General features: G+C 46.1%; 1 protein-coding gene and 1 long non-coding RNA gene across 13 annotated transcripts in view; one reads left to right on the forward strand and one right to left on the reverse strand.

The window, feature by feature from the left end:
- MFHAS1 (multifunctional ROCO family signaling regulator 1) overlaps positions 1-4,180 on the reverse strand; it is a 112,812-nt gene extending 108,632 nt beyond the window's left edge. For 9 of the 11 annotated variants that reach the window (XM_086379693.1, XM_086379696.1, XM_086379690.1 and 6 more), the window contains exon 1: positions 579-3,718. In XM_086379693.1, the coding sequence (XP_086235819.1) occupies positions 579-3,576 (2,998 nt within the window). In that variant the 5' untranslated portion in view covers positions 3,577-3,718. Of the gene's footprint in view, positions 1-578 lie in introns of all 11 variants that reach the window. The other 2 variants (XM_086379692.1, XM_086379698.1) reach the window with 2 other exon arrangements.
- Positions 4,181-6,706: 2,526 nt separating this feature from the next.
- LOC147343671 (uncharacterized) lies at positions 6,707-19,934 on the forward strand. 2 transcript variants are annotated; one of them, XR_015155975.1, is made up of 2 exons: positions 6,707-6,833; positions 11,142-11,870. It is a non-coding gene; the product is annotated as an uncharacterized LOC147343671 (long non-coding RNA). The 2 variants fall into 2 exon arrangements; XR_015155976.1 differs by lacking the exon at positions 11,142-11,870 and adding an exon at positions 19,734-19,934 and having other exon boundaries at positions 6,708-6,833.
- The last annotated feature ends 656 nt before the right edge of the window (positions 19,935-20,590 follow it).

Genomic DNA, 20,590 nt, shown 5'->3' on the forward strand with positions numbered 1-20,590 from the left:
ACTGGGTGAAACAGAGATCCCAGAACTGAGTCACGCCTTACAGACTGACATTTTTGTCTTTACTAATCATCATTCACCCTGATTACAAAACATTCTTCTCTGGAGTTTAAGAAAATGGTGCAATAATTTCTACATTATGGTCACAGTCTGAACGTAAACAAAAGAATATGATGACAGATATTTCAAATTTGGAGCACCTCTTGGATATGTGTCTAACAATTATTACAGCCCATGACTCAACATCAGACACCACCCATCTGCTGTGCAACCATTTGAAATTTCCTTCCAGGAAAGGCGGACTGAACTGGGAAGACGGAAAAGGTGATCCAAAATGTTTGGACCAGAACCCACTTCAGAAGTCTTTCTTCTAGAAGAGTAGAATCCTAGGGACTGTATTTCATATTGTTCACATACTGACTGCCTTTTTCTGGTCGCCAATTCCCCTCTATTTACCTCGAAAAGCTTTGCTGGGAAGCAGGTGAGATTAAGCAAACAGTCTAACACAGGAGAAACAAACATCTTCCCCAAATGCATATTAAGACACCCCGCAGAAGAACCAGGTCCCTCTGACCTCTTACCTGGGAAAGCGTGTGGATTAGGCGACCCTCTCTTAAGGCACTTAGAACAGAGAATGTGCACGGTGTAGTGCAGTCCAGGCCATTCCTGAAGTAGGACATTCAGTTCCTCTACCAAGGGGGTTATGGCTTGCCATGCCGTCCATATGTTCGGTAAGGATGCGTGGCTGGCAATGGACAGGGTGTCCGGCTGCAGGACCCCCTTGGCAGGTCTGTAGCTCACCACCACCGGGACTTTCCCCCTGTAGGCGAAGATCTGAAGTTTGCCATCCGACCTGTGCACCACGTGGTTGTTGATCTGGACGCTGTAGCGGGCGAACAAGCCGGGTGGAAAGGTGAAGGGGAAACTGTATTCAATCTGCAGCTGCTCAGCCACAAAGGACTGCCCGGCCAGGTTGGTCCCGTTAATCCAGGCTTCCGCATGCGGCACCTCGTTCTGCACGTAGCAGGGGAACTTGTACCACGCCGTGGACCCATTCAGGGGCTTGCCCTTGGCTTTGTTGAGGCAATAACAGAGTCCCATCTTCTCCAGCAGCTCCAGCAGCAGCTGCAGGTCCTGCTGAGCTTGGACGTGAGGCTTCAGCAGCAACCGGATGACGTGGGCTGGCAGGAGCCCGTGCAGCAGAAAGCCCTCCACGTAGTGATGGAGCTGGGTGGCCCGAAGCGCGTCCTGGCTCGGGGCGGGCGGCGCCATCAGCGGGGAGCTTTCGGCCCGGCCCTCGGCCTCGGCCTCGCCGCTGGTCCCCAGGAGCAGCTTGTGCAGTAGCAAGGAAGGGTCCCTCTGGAAGAAGACGTTGAGGATGTCGATGAGGCGGGAAAGGTTGTGGAAGACGTGCTCCTTGAGGGCCGGGCTGTCCTCGAAGTACAGCAGCTTGCCGCTCTCGTGCAGGTAGGAGAGGGCGCTCTGCAGCCGGTCCTCGGTCAGCCCGGCCTGCAGCCCCAGCCGAGCCGAGTCCCACCAGCTGAGCCAGAGCCGCTGCGCCTGCGGGGGCTGAAAGTGCAGCTCCTCCAGCACCTGCCAGGACCGCGGCAGCACGCGATGTAAGTTGGGGAAGATTTCGCGGTGCTCGGCCACAGAGAGCAGTTTGTCGCGCAGGCGCTGTAACTGGCGCGGGTCCCGGCAGCTGACCGGCAGCACTGGCGAGAGGATCTGCAGCCGGTGGTTGAGCAGGTACTGGAAGTGGGCCTTGCGCCGCCGAAGGTTCTTGTCCGACACCCCGTAGTAGGCCGCGTGAGGGCTGGCGGAGCGGAGCTCAAAGTCCCGGGCCAGCGCCTCGTCCACCACCTGGGCCAGACGGCTCAGCCCCTCGGCGTCGTGCTTCTCCTGCAGGGCGATCTGGCGGTGGATGTCCAGACACTTCTCCTCCAGCTCCTGCTCCCCGCACAGGTCAGCGTGGGTGCCCACGATGCACACCACGGCGTGGGGCACCCGGGCCTCCACCCGATGCAAGAAAGAGCCCACGGTGGTGGGAAAGCGGAGCGGCTCGTAGGTGGCCAAGTTCACCACCAGCACGTACAGGGCCCCTGGGGAGAGGAAGAAGGGCTGGATCACCTCGTAGCGTTCATCCCCGGCTAGGTCATACACGATGAACCGCAGGCCCCGGGACGCATCCGCCGTCCAGCTGGTCACCTCGATGCCCTTGCTCCCGGGAGGCGGTGAAGGCGGGTAGGTCTTCTCCTGGCCCCCTCCTCCAAGCTTCCCCTCCACTCTGTCCTCAGTGAGGCAGTGCCGGAGAAGGGTCTTTCCTGCCGCCTTCTGACCCATCAGAAGCAGTTTGAGGCGCGGCTGGACCGCCGGCTGGGAATGAGCCAGCTCCTTCTGGTAGGCGGCGATGTACGGGATCCCCTTCATACAGACCTCGTAGGGGGGCTGGATCAGAGGGTTGTCCTTGATCTTCCACAGGCCCACGCGGGAGAGCTGGCCAAAGTTGTCTGGCAGCACGGCAATCTGGTTCCCCTGCAGGACAAGCTCCTCCAGGCCGGTGAGCTCGACGATGGAATCGGGCAGGTAGCGGATCCGGTTGTTATCCAGCCACAGGGTGAGAAGACGGCCCAGGCCCGAGATCAGGGATGGCACCGAGGTGAGCTGGTTGCGACTAAGGTAGAGCTCCTCCAGGCCAGCCAGGGGCAGCAGGGCGGCCGGGAACTCCTCCAGGAGGTTGGAGGAGAGATTGAGCATTTTGAGTCGCTGCAGGCGGCTGAACTGGGCGGGCAGAGCCCGAAGCCCGTTGTTGTCCAGCATGAGGCTCTCCAGGCTGGCCAGCTCGCAGAAACCGCTCGGCAGGGTGCCAAGCTCAGCCCCACTCAGCCAGAGGATCTTGAGGGCACGCAGGGCACTGATATCCTCGGGGAGGCCCCGCAGCCGGTTGCTGGACACGTCCAGCTCCTCCAGGGCCACCAGCTGCAGGAGCTGCCGGGGAAAAGCCGTGAGCTGGTTATGGTCCACGTCGAGGGTGCGCAGGCGAGAGAGGCCGGCGAAGGAGTCGGGCAGGTGCGCCAGCCGGTTGAAGCTGACGTCCAGCTCTTCCAGGTGGACCAGCGCACCCAGCTGGGCTGGCAGGGCAGGGAGCTGGTTGTGGCTGAGGTTGAGCTTCCGCAGCTCGCGCAGGGCGCCCACCGCCTCGGCGCCCAGGACGCTCAGCCGGTTGTGGCTCACGTCCAGCTCCGTGAGGTGGTGTCCCAGCTCGGCCACTGCCTGGGGCAGCTGGGCAAAGCGGTTCCGGCGCAGGATCAGGACACGGAGGCTGCCCAGCGCCGAGCCCAGCCCGTCGGGCACCTCCTCCAGGCCGTTGTTCCCCAGGTTCAGCACCTCAATGTCCCCGATGTTGGCCGGGAGCAGGAGCTGGGGGGCATCAGGGGAGTCGAGCTGGTCGGTTCCCGGGCAGCCCCCGGCCGAGCTGAGGGTGAGCTGGCGCAGGTTGCTCCGCAGCTTCCTGGCGCGCAGGGCGGCGTCCCGCCACAGCCTCACCGTCTTCAGGTTCCCGCTGTCCGTCCCTGCCATGGCGGGGCCCCGGGCCGACACCCTCGCGCGGGAGCCCGCAGCTACATGCCGCGCTCCGCCCCGGCGGGCGCCAGTCTCCGGGGCCCTTTCGCTCCCGTTCCTCCCTTCCCACCGGCCCTCGGCAGCCCGCGGCGGCGGGTCCTAGCGCAGCCAGCGGCCGGGTGCCCGCAGCTGGGGGGCGGCGGCGACGCGAGCAGCTCCGTTGGGCGCCGGGCGCACGGCGCGGGGAGAGGCGGCGGCAGGCGGGGAGCGCAGCTCGCATTCTCCGGGCTCCCGGGCCAGGGGCGCGCCGGGGCAGCAGGGCCGCCGCCCGCCCGCCGCGCCGCGGAGGATGCCTGCCGCTCCTCCTCCCACTTCGCCCGCCTCCGGCGCCTCGGGGCCGACTGCCGCCCCGCTACCCTCGCCGCCGCGGCCCCGCGGCCCGCAGCATCGTAGCCTGCGCGAGCTCCACGAGGACGGTGGCGCCCGGCTCCGCCACGGGCATCATGCGGGCGCAGGGCCGGGCCGCCGCCGCCGCCTACTCTCCGCTTCCCCAGGCTCGGGCGGGAGCGCGAGCCGCGTCCCCAGCACGGGGAGGGCGAGATCGGGAAGCAGCAGCGCCGCCCGGCGGAGCGGCCCCACGTGACCGGCGGAGGCGCCGCGTGTTCCCGGCACCGCCCCGGGGGCGGTGGCCAAGGACCGGCGCCGGGTGCGGGCTGGGGGCGCGTCGCCGGTGCAGGCCAGCACCGTGCACAGCGCTGGGCGGGAGGTGCCCCGGGTGGGGCCCGTCCCCGCTGCAGATCCGGATCCCTGGGTGCTCCAGCTTGGGTTCGCCTGCGTCTGGCTCTTTGTTGGCCCTGCACCTCTAAGGATATCTTACTCTTTTTCCCTCGCGCTTCGAATCCCTGGCCTCCCTTACTCATCCCTGGCCTCCCTTACTCATCCCTGGCCTCCCTTACTCATCCCTCATCTCCCTTACCTCTTCCACTCATCCTACATCCACACCCTAGTAGAACTGGCCCATGGAGGGCCCTGGGATTTATTGTAGGAGGTTAAAAAGACAGTGTGACTAAACAAAAGAAGGAGAAAAGCAGGCAACCATTCATTCACTTGGTAAATATTTATTGAGGCCCTATTTTGTGCCAGATCAACAGAGACAGACGTTCTCCACTCCCCTGGGGGAGGCTCTGAGCTGGATCCCTGCTGGCCTAATTGGAGGGTAAGCAAGGGGTGCCAGGCATTGTTTTGTCCAGGGTATTCTATTCATCCTCCCAACAGCCAAATACAGAACAAATACTGTATCTCAACTATACAGTACTCCTTATGCTGTAGGTTCAAGAAAATGAAAGCTGTTTCAAGCAAAATCTGCAGCCCAGTGCTCAACTTGAAGATTTATTTTATTTAAGTGAGGCAGTTTCTTTGGGATCACGTCTATACTAAGTGAATAATTTCTTCAGAATTTACCCAAACCTTGAAATCTATCAGGCCGGCGAATACCACCTCCATTACTGCCCCCAGCTTAGCTAATAATAAAGCAAAGAGTTTTCAGAGATGCAAAACCAAATTTCATTGGTTAATTGCGCCAGTTAACAGTCATGGCTCTCCTCTACACATGACATTGCTGTTATCTGGAGACCCAGATTCGGTGCAGGTATTTGAGTAGTAATCGTCTGTCTCTTCAAAGAGAGTGACTGAACATCTGAAACTGGAAATCTATCCCCTAGAGGGTTAACAAGCCTGGAGTGGTACAGTCTGTAACTGAAGGATGCTCCCAGAGCCAGGTGGATCCCAGAGGCCCCAAGTACCTTAACAGGATGCAAGTGAGCTGTGTTCACCCTGCAGGGCTTCCTGGAAGACCAAATTGCTCAAGAATTCCTCATACCCTCCCGCCCGCCCCGGAGGAGGAAAATTCGAGATCACCTAGGCCAACCCTTCTGTTCATAGAGATGCAAACAGGCCCAAGTAAAGCAACCTCTCAATTGGCCAGCCATGTAAAAGGGAAAAGCCAGGTGTGCTAACTCCCCTTGTGGGGTTATTCCCCTGAGTGTATCACCTTCAAGGTATTCTTAAGTCAGACCCAATTTCTCTGGGCTTTATCTCCTGGGGAAGATGAACTGGAGAAGGCATCAGCTTCCTGCCCAACTTGGGGTAAACTGAAGTGTTCTGGGTGTGATAATAACCCAGGCTAAACTGCTCCCTTTTAGAAAGCATCAGAATATTACACTTCCATCTCAAATGTCTTTGAGAACTCTGTTTTTCCTTTGCCAGGAGATAATATGTAATTTGCTTTATCTGACAAAGGTGGATAGAACCAGAGAATACCCTGTCTGGGGCCTCTCACTGGAGCACCACAGCCTGGTGTGGATGAGTTTTCTCAACAGAACATTCTTTCTGGGCCCTTCAGCCTGCTTGAGCTGTTGCATTCAATACTGTGGGGAGCCTTACTGTAAAGTTTTGTCCATGAGTTCTTTGAAAGTCAGATCAGGAGAATGCAATGATCAAATATAACTGGAAAAAAGGTAGTGTGTCTAGTATAGTTATTAAACTCGGGCAAGAAGGATCCTGGCCTTGGCACACAAGCTGGTCCTCCTCTTGTGACGTTCTACCACCTGCTGTAAAGTTTCTGATGGGCCAAGAGGTTGATGGACATGGTCCATCAGCCTTCTAGAACACACTCGATATGAAGGACCCTGAATGCCCAGTGCAAACACCCTGAAGCCTGCTTGGAGAAAGCAGGCAACATTTCACCGTCATTCAGGAGTTGTTGATGTGAACATCCTCACGGTGTGGATGGAGCTTGATTGTCCTTGAGCCCAAAGGGCCCTCGCTGTGCTGGGTAGAGCCCAGATTAGGAGAGAGGGAGGTGGGTGTACCACGCTTGTTGGCCTGAGGTAGCTCGTTTAAGATTAGGTGTTATACAGATGGGCCTCTGTTGGTACTTTTGCCCCAGACTCTGCCAATACTAGGTGGCCCTGCATGTGTTGGGGTTTTCCTAAAAGTTGAGAACAATCTCTGCTTGGAGAAAAGCAACTTTGATTACTTGAAGTTTTCTTGCTTGGATATTTACCCAATGTCATGGCCTGAAGCTATCAACTTTCTAAAGCCTTGACATTTATCCTGTCTTTCTTATTCTGACAATGTTTTCATTTTAGCTGCTGCCATATGACTGCAACTGGCTTGCCCTGAGTCCAGACCCTCTGCGAGGGCACAAGTCATTTAAAGGCACGGGAGACCACATGTGAAGAGGAGGAGTCTTGAGCTGGGCCTTAAAAGATATGGTAAGCCAGAAGGGAGGACCCTGGGCACATGGGCCAGAATCTTCCATTAAAATATTTGTCAGTAACGACCTGAATGGCCCAGGCATCAGGGGTCCTCTCCTCTTGGTAGCAACAAGCTCCAAGTAAGCTTTCCATCCCTGGTTTCTTTTGTGCTGTCTTTGACACACTTTCCTCCATCTTGACAGATTTTTTCTTGACTGACAAACCCCCCAGCTACTGGCTCCTCGGTTTACTTCCTTTCCCTGTCACATATCTTACCAAAGGGGTGCCCAGCTGTCTGCAGCCCCTCCGCTGGTCCCTCCTTGGGCCCAGTCACCTGGCTCCCATCACCACCTGTCCCCAGCTCAGCTCTCTGGACGGTCACCTCCCCTTTCCTTTCCTTGACTTCCCATCGCTGAAGGTGTTAAGCAGTTTCCTTTGGAAACTCTCCTTTCTTCTCCTGTAGGATATTTGGTGTCGTGTTAAGATTTGGATTTCCAAAAGAATGCCCTAAAGGCTAATTATTTCCTTTTAGGAAAAAAAAGTTTGCCATTAGAGTAAGTGCTACCAAATGAATCGCTATAAGTGCATGGACAACTGTCCAGGATTCACTTATATATGGAGAGCTTCCTCGGCAAGTAGTCATTAGGGTTTTTATGGAGTTTTTTTAATATTATTCTATTTATATTAAAGATGCATACTTTGGAAAAAATCATCTAAGTACCCTTGGCACTAAATTTTAACTTCACCAACCACAACTGAGGTCTTTATTTTAGGGTGACCAAATGTCCCAGGGTGCACAAGACTGAGGGGTGTTCCAGGACAGGAGATGTTCTATGCCTAAAACCAGGGCAATCCTAGGGAACTAGTATAGTTACTGAACCTACTTCGTCTTTATCTTGCTCTCCCTTTACCTTTCAAGAGTTCAGAAAACGCAGCTTAACAGAAATGCAGGATTTTACTTGCTTCAGCTATTTTAGACTTTCAAAATAGTTCTGTATTATTTACTTCTGTATTTACTTAGGCTGACCTCATTTTATTGCACTTTATTGTGCATTGCAGATACTGCATTTTTTACAAATTGAAGATTTGTGGCATCCTTGCCTTGAGCACCATTTTTCCTACAGCATTTGTTCACTTCATGTCTCCGAGTCACTTTCTGGTAATCCATGCACTATTCCAGACTTAATTATTATTATATCTGTTATGGTGATCAGCAATGCTTGATGTTACTCTCGTAAGTATTTCAGGGCAAGAACTCATATAAGATGGTAAACGTAATAAATGTGCATATTTTGAGTGTTCCAATGACCAGCTCTTTCCCCATCTCCCTCCTTCTCCTCAGGCCTCCCTGAAACACAATAATATTGAAATTATTATTCAATAGCTTTACAATGGCCTCAAAGTGTTAAGTGAAAGGAAGAGTCAACTGATTTGGCAACCTTCACTGTTGTCTTATTTTAAGAAATTGTCACAGCCACCCCAGCCTTCAGCAACCACCACCCTGATTAGTCAGCAGCCATCAACATCAGGGCAAGACCCTCCATCAGCAAAAAGATTATGACTTGCTGAAGGCTTGGATGATGGTTAGCATTTTTTTAACAATAAAGTACTTTTTTAATTAAGGTATGAGAACATACTGTATAGCACAGGGAACTTTACTCCATGCCCTATGGCAACCTAAATGGGAAGAAAATCTAAAAAAGAGGGGATATATGTATGTATATGGCTTTCCCTGATGGCTCAACGGTAAAGAATCCACCTGCAATGCAGGAGATGTGAGTCCGATCCCTGGGTCAGAAAGATCCCCTGGAGGAGGAAATGGCAACTTTCTCCAGTATTCTTGCCTGGAAAATTCTATGGACAGAGAAGCCTGGCGGTCTATAGTCCATAGGGTTGCAAAGAGTCAGATACGACTGAGCACACACACATAATGTATGTGTATAACTGGCTCACTTTGCTGTGCAGCAGAAACTAACACCACATTGTAAAGCACCCATACTCCAATAAAAATTAGTTTAAAAAAAGACTAGAATACCTCGGTGCTTTATCAAAAAAGAAAAATATTTCAGTGCTAGAACAAAATCATACTCCCTAAAAAGTTATTTCAGTCCCAAGTGGCCACCGATGGTTTTCATACCATATAGTACATTGTCTTCCCACCAAAGCTGCCTGATTTCCTTCAACACAATGAGTTCCTTGTGCATTGTCTGAATGCTGTCTGGATTTAATATATTTCCCAGCAGTGTAATAAGTATAATTTACATCACTTCCTATTTAGTCTAAATTCACCAATGAACACCTACACAGCCCATTCACTTGAACCATTATTTCTGACATAAATTACATTTTCCTTGTACAGGAGAAGAAGAGATCTGTACACTATTTGTAGACATAATGCTATTGCACACTTAATAGACTACAGTATAGTGGAAACATAACTTTCATATCCACAGCGAAACCAAAATGTGTGTGACATTTGCTTTACTGCTGTGGTCGGGAACTGAACCCACTGCAGCTCTGAGGCAGGCCTGTAAATGCTTATTAACTCATCAGAAAAGACATTCATGGGCTTGAGGTTCTAACTATATTAGGACTATCAAACGTACCTATCTAGTCTCAAAAGGAAACGCGGCTACTCCTTAAGATTTCAGTGTAAATGAGACCCAAGGATGGGCAATGAGGGGATTTAACTTAGTTGTCTCCTTGAAGTCTGGAGGGCCCCAGTACATGCTGTCTTTATCATGCCAAGAGGGAAAGGGCTTCCCACATTTCTCCTTTCCTACAATTTAGATCCAGTGAATATTTTGCTTTAAATAAACAATAACAAAAATGCTGTCTCCTATCTGGTTAAAGGTCATAAGGGAAAATCCACTTCCATGATTTTCATCAGACTATATCCTTCCTGGGACTTCCCAGTGGCTCATCCATAAAGAATCCACCTACAATGCAGGAGATACAGGTTCCATCCCTGGGTCAGGAAGATCCCCTGGAAGAGGAAATAGCAACCCACTCTGGAATTCTTGCCTGGGAAATCCCATGGACAGAGGACCCTCTGGGCTACAGTCCATGGGATTGCAAAAGTCAGACATGACTTAGTGACTAAACAACAACAATACCCTTCTTGTCTTAGTTTTGTTAGAGGAAGAAATCAAGGGAAAAAAACAGAGAGGACAAAGGAAGCGATGCCTCTGTAAAAGGTTTTAGGCTTATCCCAAAGAAGAAGCTAGAAATCAAGCCTTAAGAACTGATGTGGGTCAGTTCAGGAAGTGGATCTTTGAGGAGGTGTCGATTAACTCTTTAATACTGGGCACAACTAACTGGCATATCTGAGAATCATCACTGGTAATAATAGCTAACATGGATTCAAGATTTTCTGCGTACACAGGCACTGTGCTATATGAGTTTCACATAGTATTACATTTAACCTTCACAACAGCCTTGAACAGCAGGTCCATCATCATCCTCATTTTACAGATGGACAGAATTAATGAGTGGCAAAATCGAGACTCAAAACAAGGCAGAGTCCAAAGCTCATGTTTATTCGCTGTTCTGTTTCTTAGGGGGTTGGGCAGGGGGAGAGGGGGATGCGTCTCAGTTCACCGTCAGCGGACAGTGTATTTAAAGCTGCAGAGAGTGGTACCAGCTGGAGAGCAGGCCTGACACTTCATCTTCAGTAGAAACTGAACTTTGCTCTTACAATATTGAAGAAAGTCATATTGGGCAACCCAAAGCTCTAAACAAACAGTATCCCCAAACTACAAGAACTGGATTGAACATCTGTTATTCAGTGTTACAGCAGGAAACAGAATCTCTACACCATCCATAGTTGTGTTTGATTTGTTTGCTTTTTGTTTTAGAGAGAAAGGATTTAATATAAATGTCCATTAAATCTATACTTCAATTAGAGGGCATTTCAGATTCTGTCTTTTAAGAAGAGCATTAAAAGAAAGAAAACGATGGAAACCTGAATTATCAAGCTAAGGTTAGATACAAAGAATCTGACATTTTTGTTTGGGTAGGAAAAAAAAATCAAACTTTCCTCACCCCATCTCCCCCGCTTTCCCCATATTTAATAAATCTGCCTTGGACTCTCCATCTGATTTGTATGCAAGCCAGTTTATATCAGCAATGGCTAGGAAGTCTGAGAATGGTCATTTACCAACAGGGAACATAAAAAATGTGTTCAAGGCACTGTCTCCCCCAGAGAGCAAAAGAAAAATTATATCAATATGGGTGTTGTTTTTTCTTTCCCTTGCTCTCCAGAAAACAAATTTATCTTGGAATAGGCAGCATTAAATTTAACATCGGATCTCTTTGTGTTTCCAGGTCAAGTGGGAACACATATGCTCCCTACTGAGGAAAATAAACTGCCATGTATTTTTAGCATCCGTTGGAAGTACTTTCAGCTGAAGATCGTCTGCAGGATCTAGGCAATTTCACTGAGAGTCAAAGGATTTGCAGCAATGTTACCTAGAATTCCAGAACTTGCCCCAGGGGTCTGTAAATAGCATTCTCCCCAAACACATCACACCACCCCCAATCCTGGTGCAAACATCCTCTTTATGAGAAAATGGAGGAAAATCATTCCAGTGAAGGATAAATGAAAAACATCTGTTAAGTAGTTACGACAAATGAAACTAACCATAGCTCACTTGGCACTTTGAGCACCAGGTGGGGAGGATGGGGAGCAGAGTTTGTTCCCCCCAAATTTAGTGCCTCAGGTGGAAGGTAAGCCATGGACAGGGAGCCACCATATGGTGTGCCTTTGTGAAAAGTGGAACAGTGCACCACCCTGCTAGACCTAGGAGAATCATGTGGTTTCAGCTTCTGGTCCCTGCCTCCAAGGGTGGTATGTGCAGTGCACAAGCTGCATAGCCGTGGCAGTGGAGTCTTAGTTACTGGTCTGAAATGTTCGTGAGATTCAGTGACAGAGACAAATGGTTTCAGATCGTCCTTCTCTCTGCACAATTTTGCAAAGTATTTCCCATTTAAAAAACAAATTTAGTTAACTGCTGGCTTTTAAATAAATGACATCTGGGATGTTGCTTCTTCCTTGAGAAACATTATATTTCTAAAATATAAACTAAGTCTACCATGACATAGTAGAAATAAAGTCTACCATAACACATAATATAAAGCACAGCATAGCATCACAAATCTGAAGTCCTCAAAGAACTGTAATTTTGATGATCATTATAATAAAAGTAATAGTGAAGGGACATAGTGAAGGACAGGGAAGCCTGGATGCTGCAGTCCATGGGGTCACAAAGAGTCGGACATGACTTAGCTACTAAACAACAACAACATGATAAATTCATGTATTTATTAAAAGACAAGGAAGCCAAAGTCACCATTTATATTCTTCCTGATACTTTATTACTCTTGCATTCTAAAAAAAGTTTCTATTTACTCTTCTGTAGAACAATAAAACATGACTCCCTACCTGCTCCACTTTATAACATGAAATGGTGACGTAACTTGGAGAAATGGTGACGTAACTTGGAAAAATGGTGCACAAACAATAGGGATGATGGCACGTCATGAAACAAGCATCATGGTCAGTCATAACTTCATTATTAATTCAGCACATACTTATGTAAGATTGTGCAGTGTGCCTGGATATGAGATAATTTGAGGAGGCTTCTGTCTCTGTTGTCTTTGTCAAGGTATAAAAATAAAGCATTGTCTACTGCTGATTAAGACAGTCTTCAAAAGCCAAGGACCTCTCATCAGTTACAAAGATATTGTCTATTTCAAAATTTTCAGAGCAGATTTGATGGAAGTCTAGCAGATGCCTCAATTTCGTTCCTTTGTCCTTGCACCACAATGGCTCTTCAGAGACAAAAGAAGGTGAAAGTCACTCAGTGGTGCCTGACTCTTTGCAACCCCATGGACTATACAGTCCATGGAATTATCCAGGCCAGAATATTGGAGTGGGTAGCCTTTCCCTTCTCCAAAGGATCTTCCCAACCCAAGTCTCCTGCATTGCAGGTGGATTCTTTACCAGCTCAGCCACAAGGGATGGTCTTGCGGTTCTTGAAGGCTGTTACATTAACATGTACTTTACATTTTCAAAATGAAGAGTATTAAGTTTATATATTAGGAGTTTGGGTAATGTTCTAGTGCAGAATATTAAATTTATTCTTTTTTTCTTACTTTGGTGTTTTAAAAATAAATTTTTGTTTAAAAAAGTTTAACATGATGTACAAATTAAATGACATTGTGCCCCAAAGTAAACCAATTAGATTACTGGAGCTTTATCATACCCATTGAGCTTTGTAGGGGAGGAAAAACAATTTCCCCTCTACTTCTGTGTTCTTAGCTAAAACCCTGTAATAAAAGACAGATTAATAAGAGAAAAGCAAACAGAAGTTTATTAACACATATACCTCACGTATACATGGGAGAGGTCTTCCCTGGTAGCTCAGACGGCAAAGAATCCACCTGCAATGTGGGAGACCTGGGTTCGATACCTGGGTTGGGAAGATCCCCTGGAGGAGGGCATGGCAACCCACTCCAGTATTCTTGCCTGGAGAACCCCCACGGACAGAGGAGCCCTCAGGCTACCATCCATGGGGTTGCAGAGTCGAACATGATGGAGTGACTAAGCACATGCACGCATACATGGGAGAAACCCAAGGGAAAAGGAGTCATTCAAAACGGTGGCTTTGAATGGTGGCTTATACAGCATCTCCAGTTGAAGACATAAGAAAGGTACAGGGCAGACCAGTCTTGTGGGTGATGGGAGGGTGTGTTATGAACATTTAGGTCCATACCTTCTCCATTGATAAGGGTCTAAAGTTGCCTACAAGGATTAACCTTTGTCCTTCCTGGTAGGGAAGGGACACTTTTGAAACTATGTGTCCTCCTTTTCCTTAGTATTGTCAGCATTTTTGATGAATTAACAAGGGTTCATTTTGGTCATGCTCAAAAAATATTAAATAGAAAAGAAGCAGAGAAAAGACTTTTTTTTAAGGAACTTCACTGGATGTTGGCAAATCAGGGGGAAGACAGATTTTTCTCATATCTGCTTTTCAACTGCCTTCAGCTCAAAATAATAACTATGCCAAAGTGGCATATGCTAGGGTGAGATATTCTGCTATCATTCAGGACCAAAAGTATGAAAGTCAGTCTTTCTGTGGGTCCAGGTGTTACACTGGAAACCTTGAGCTGTTATCTTAGACTATCAGAGAGACTTGGGAACAGAGGAAATCCGGTTCACCAAGAAAGAAAAAGGCAGAAGTGAAACGACCACAGATATTAGTGAGAGAGCATAATTCTTGGTTTTTCAGCACTTTGATTTCTTGCCTGGCATTCTTGAGTCTGAGCTTTTGCTACAACACCCTTGAATTGGTTTCTCTTCCTTGAAACCAAAGCACTCTTAGCAGAGAAACTGTTTTCTGGAAGTGAGTCTGCAAGTTACAGACCATGCTCAAGGAAACGGTTGTCAAAGCAGATGGGGTGAGAAGTGGGTAGTCCTGGAAACAAAAGAGAAGATGATAAAGTGTGTTCCATTCTTGCAGCCTTTCAAGGAAATGCAATAAGAGCAAGAAGGAGAGAGGCTTGAGGCCAAGGCTGCCCAGCCAAAAGCAGACAGAAAAGCAGTCGTAATTCAAGTGGGTACCAGGATCCTTCCTGACCGCAGCCAGCCATCTAACTGCTCAAAGTCAGTTTAAGAAGCATCTAAAAAGACACAGACCAATATAACCAGATTCTATCTTGTGACTGTTTTCAAAACTAAAATTGGGGTATTTACTGAGAAAATGTATAATCTCGACAATTAGTGTTGGAATTTCTGAAAAAGTCAGGTGTGCTACAGAGTTCAATCCCCAAACTCCAGCTTTAACACCTCAAATCTGCTGTGGCCCTGCCACCACTCATCTCAACAGATAAATGTGACAAGACCTGTGCCCACTGTAAAATAGTTCAGCTCAAATCAATTTGGGAGCACAGGTGACATTTCATGATACACTGGAGGAAAAAAGTGCCAACATAAGCTAAAGAAAATGACAAATAGGAAATATTTTCAACACATACAATATGGGGTTTTTATTTAAACAAATACAAGGAATTCTTGCAGATCAGTTTGCAAATGATGAATAAACTAATTTTTTAAAGGCAAGGAAAATAGTTTACACTAGAAGAAATACAAATAGGTAATGAATATATTTTAAAAATAGTTTAAACTCCAGAGTAATCAAAGTAATGCAAATTAAAATAGGATACCATATTTAGCCTATAAAATTGGCATACAGTGTGTATATAATTTTTTCGGTTTTGTTGCGATATAATTTATACATATACATATCACTATATAAATTTAATGTGTACAGCACAACAGTTTGACTTATATTATGAATGATTACCACAATAAGTTTAGTTAGCATCCATCATTTCATGCAGGTATAATAAAAAGTAAAAGCAAAAAAAGAAAAAAATGTTTTAACATGCAATATTAATAGGAAAAAATGGGGTACTTTCAGGTTATTACAGCTAATACAATATTGGTACAATTTCATTCAGGGCACTTAATAATATGTAGAAAAATCCTTAAGAAATATTCTACCCAGGGGAATTCTTCTAAAGGTAGATATGGCCCTCAAATATCCATATCCAAGGATATCCAGTTGGGAAAACTGAAAACATCCTGATTTCCAACAGTTAAGTAAATGTTGGCATGCATATATAATAGAATCTATGTAGCCGTTAGAAATTGCTCTCCAAGAAAATTTAAGAACTTAAAAAATACCTATGTCATAACATTTGTTGAAAATATACAGTTCTTCATATAAGCATTACCTCATGTTAATGTAAATACTAGGTTGGCCAAACTTTTGTTCAGGTTTTTCCATGAGCTGTTATGAACTTTTTGACCAAATCAATACATTTGTCTCTGTTGTTTAGTCACTAGGTCATGTCCAGCTCTTCTGCGACCCCATGGACTGCAGTTTGCCAGGCTCCGCTGTCCATGGGATTTCCCAAGCAAGAATACTGGAGTGGGTTACCATTTCCTTCCTCAGGGATCTTCCTCACCCAGGGATTGAACCTATGTCTCCTGCACTGGCATGCAGATTCCTTACCACTGAGCCACCAGGGAAGCCCCAACCCAATACATACACACATACTATTACCAAAACAAATTAGGGTCCATTCCCAAGTAAAGTCAACCTACTGACACTGGGTTGTGGCGAAGGAAAGTGCACCATTTACTGTGGGAAACCAAGCAAGGAGTTCAGGCAGCTAGTGCTCATAAGGCCTGAACTTGCTGATGGGTTTCAGGGAAAGGTTTTTAAAGACAGGGTGAGGAAGAGAGCTATGGGGTACGTGATCAGCTCATGGACATTCTTCTGATAGCTTGGTGGTGAGGTAATTGGACTCAACATTATCAATTTGCTGGTTTCACATGGTCTGGGGTCTACGCAATTGTGGTCAATAAGTAGTTAACTTCTTCCACTTGGTGTAGGTTTCAGTATCTGTAAAACAGCCCAAAGGATTTGTCTCAAAATATTATCTATAGTCCTTGAGGAGGAACTAAAGGTCCTTGACTTTGTGTAATGGACCTAAACTATTATTATTTTGTCTTGCTTGACTGTTTTCCTTTCTGCATTTTCTCATTTCTGTGATTTAATATATTCTTTGGAACTCAGGGAAGGCTTAGGAGGCTAAATTTTTTCTACAAACATGAGGCAAGCAGAGGAGGACAGGGTTGGGGGGCAGAGATGAGGGGGAGGTATGGCAGGAAGGCCCCATAGGGCTCTGCTCAATTCTAGTACCTACATGTATATGTGTGTATGTTTGGGGTAGGGGGTAGGAAGTATAAATGGACCTTTACAGAAAAAAGCCTGACAATATCAGAGAAAATACATCAAATTGTCAGTAGCTGTTACCTGAATTGGAAAAAAAATTTTTTTACCTGGAATTACAAATTTTTTTCCAAATTTTCTATAATAGGTATTATCTTTGTCATTAGAATAAGTTATATTTCAAAAGAAAGTCATGCAAAAAAGTACATATGTTTTGCTCAAGCAATCACAAAAGTGCTTGTTATATTTAAGTTATAGTTAAGATTATGTTTCTATATTTCAGTTTGTGATTTGTTTGAGAGCAAGTATGTTCACAAGGAAATACCCCCTCTTTCCTGGAATACGGATCTAAGCTTCCTTCTTGCCCTTTGTGCAACCTTTATTTAGCATGTGCAATTTCCCCAGGTTAATTGCATGAGACCCATAAAGCTGGTATTTTAAAATACATTTCAAAAATATTGAGAATACATTGCCTCGTAATTCAATACAAAACATCCCCCCACCCCCAACCCCCGCCAACTCCCGCCAAAAAAAAAATTCCCAGAACTCTCACTTCTGGCTACAAAAAAATTTGAATCAGTTCAATTTCTGAAAATGCTGCCTTTGCTTAGTTTTAATCTGGGTAAAGAGAGTTTTCTGCCCCCCCCCCTCCTTTTTTGACGTCAGATTTCTCTAGCCTCTTTTCTTCCATGTTCTACAGAGCTGGTCATTAGAAAAGGCAAATGCATAAAAGCCTCAAAGACAACAACAGATTAGGAGTCCAAGAGTCCCAAAGGAGAATTCAGCCTTAGAGAGAGTCTGGGTGAGTGACCCTGGTCATCCTCTGGGTGCCTTAACCTGGCATTTGGATGCAGGGCAGCGCTTAATGTCTTGTCTATGTTAATACAAGTGCAGTCAGGCTTTCCGTATCCTCAGATTCCACATCCAAAAAACAAAACTTGAATTTGTCATGTACATGCATTTATTTGCATTGTGTTGGTTAATATAAGTAATCTAGAGAAGAATTAATGGAGAAAGCGATGGCACCCCACTCCAATACTCTTGCCTGGAAAATCCCACGGACAGAGGAGCCTGGTAGGCTGCAGTCCATGGGGTCTCGAAGAGTCAGACAAGACTGAGCGACTTCACTTTCACTTTTCACTTTCATGCATTGGAGAAGGAAATGGCAACCCACTCCAGTGTTCTTGCCTGGAGAGTCCCAGGGACGGGGGAGCCTGGTGGGCTGCCGTCTATGGGGTTGCATGGAGTTGGACATGACTGAAGCAACTTAGCCACAGCAGCAGAGAAGAATTAAAGTATAAGGGAGAATGTGTGTCTGTAATGTGCAAATACTTCATTTAATATAAGGGACTTGAGCATCCATGGGTCTCTTATGCATGGGGCTCCTGGAACCAATGCCCCCTCAGATACCAAGGGCTGGGTGTTACCTGAAACCCCCCACGTGTGAAAATTTGAGGCACTGTCAGAAGCTGGGTGAGTGATACCTTGGGCCCAGTGAGGCTGCTCACATCAATCATTTGCTTAGGAATTTCATAACCAAGATAGTAAAAATCATTTGGAGTGAACTCTCTGCTGCTGCTAAGTTGCTTCAGTCGTGTCCGACTCTGTGCGACCCCATAGACGGAAGCCCACCAGGCTCCCCCGTCCTTGGGATTTTCCAGGCAAGAACACTGGAGTGGGTTGCCATTTCCTTCTCCAATGCATGAAAGTGAAAAGTGAAAGGGAAGTTGCTCAGTCGTGTCTGACTCTTAGCGACCCCATGGACTACAGCCTACCAGGCTCCTCCATCCATGGGATTTTCCAGGCAAGAGTACTGGAGTGGGGTGCCATTGCCTTCTCCGAGTGAACTCTCTATCCTACTTCAATCTGTAGCTGTGGGCAGGACACTTAGTCACCATGACTCTCAATTCCATTAAGCATAAAAGAAAGGAAATGAATTATACTAGATCCTTGAGGTATCAGATGGTCCATAAACACATGAAATTATAAGAAAAATTATATGCATTTTTTGAGAGAGAAGATCCATAGCTTTCACTTGATTCTCAATTCATGTATCCAAAGGGATGTATCCCCGAGTTACAGAAATTTCACATTCCATTCAACATTAATATTCCATGATTCTCCATTTAGGCATATTTTGGATACGGCTGCAGTCCATGGGGTCGCTAAGAGTCGGACACGACTGAGCGACTTCACTTTCACTTTTCACTTTCATGCATTGGAGAAGGCAATGGCAACCCACTCCAGTGTTCTTGCCTTGAAAATCCCAGGGACGCTGGAGCCTGATGGGCTGCCGTCATGGGGTCGCACAGAGTCAGACACAACTGAAGCGACTTGGCAGCAGCAGCAGCAGTACAACTAGAGAACTGTATTTTATATCATGCTTGGTTTACTTAGACTTCAAATTGGTAAATATTATTTCTCCCAATAATAATATTAGAAGATGAAGTGAATATTATTAATTTCCTCTCTCATATATAAGGCATTTTGTGACAGGAAGGGTCTGTATAGATACATATGTACAAGAGAACAAAATACAGAAAGCTTATTAAAACAAAAAATGATACAAATTAACTTATATACAAAACAGAAATATACCCACAGACATAGCAAACAAATTTATGGTTACCAAAGGGGAAAGTAGTGGGGGGGAGGGATAAATTGGGAGTTTGGGATTAAAGATATACACTACTGTATATAAGATGGACAACCAACAAGGACCTACTGTATAGCACAAGGAACTCAACGCAATATTTTATGGTATATATATATAAGGTAAAAAAAATATGAAAAAATATATATACATATGTGTGCGTGTATATATATATATGACTGAATCACTTCGCTGTACCTCTGAAACTAATACAGCATTGTAAATCAAGTATACTTCAAAAAAAAAAGTTAACTATCAATTATATTTCATGAAATTAAGACTTTTGCTCCTTGGAAGGAAAGCTATGACAAACCTATACAGCATATTAAAAAGCAGAGATATCACTTTGCCAACAAAGGTCCACATAGTCAAAAGAATGGTTTTTCCAGTAGTCATGTATGGATGTGAGAGTTGGACCATAAAGGAACTGAGCACCGAAAAAATGATGCTTTTGAATTTCAGTGCTGGAGAAGACTCTTGAGAGTCCCTTGGACTGCAAGGAGATCAAACCAGTCACTCCTAAAGGAAATCAACCCTGAATATTCATTGGAAGAGAGAAAATTGGAAGATGCCAAAGCTGAAGCTCCAATACTTTGGCCACCTGATGCAAAGAGCCAACTCATTGGAAAAGAGTTTGATGCTGGGAAAGATTGAAGGCAAAAAGAGAAGGGGACAACAGAGGATGAGATGGTTGGATGGCATCACCCACTCAATGGACATGAATCTGAGTAATCTCCAGGAGATAGTGGAGGACAGAGGAGCCTGCAGCCTGGCTGCAGTCCATGGGGTCATAAAGAATCAGACATGACTTTGTGACTGAACAACAACAATATATTTCAAGTCAATGGTGAAAATTTTGTAACCACACAATTTGTTGGTTTAGTCAATGTAATTAAAATATTTCAAGGACTTCCCTGGAGGTTCAATAGTTAAGATTCTGTTTTCAATACAGGGGGCTCAGGTTTAAGCTCTGGTCTGGGAACTAATATCCCACATACTGTCTGGCACAGCCAAAAAAAAAAAGGAAAATATATTTTAAATTTCATAAATGTTAATATATGATCCTGATGTTGACCTTAGTATAATATTTTTAAAGAGTAGGTTGGAAAGAAGTTGGGAAGTCCTAGAACTGTAATTCCAATATTCCAACCCTGTTAATATATAATTAACTACAATGAGTTCAGAACCTTCAGATTTTCATTTCCTGTCTGACATCAATAATGCAAAATATCTATTCCCATTTGACTCTCTGATATTTACATAGTCTTTCAAGAGACTGCATTAGAAGTGACTTAATGACCATGCAGGCTCACGGCATC

The sequence above is a fragment of the Bos grunniens genome, chromosome 27 (assembly GCF_055505025.1).
Source record: "Bos grunniens cultivar Pamir isolate PY7600 chromosome 27, Bosgru_T2T1.0, whole genome shotgun sequence".
NCBI lineage: Eukaryota > Metazoa > Chordata > Mammalia > Artiodactyla > Bovidae > Bos > Bos grunniens.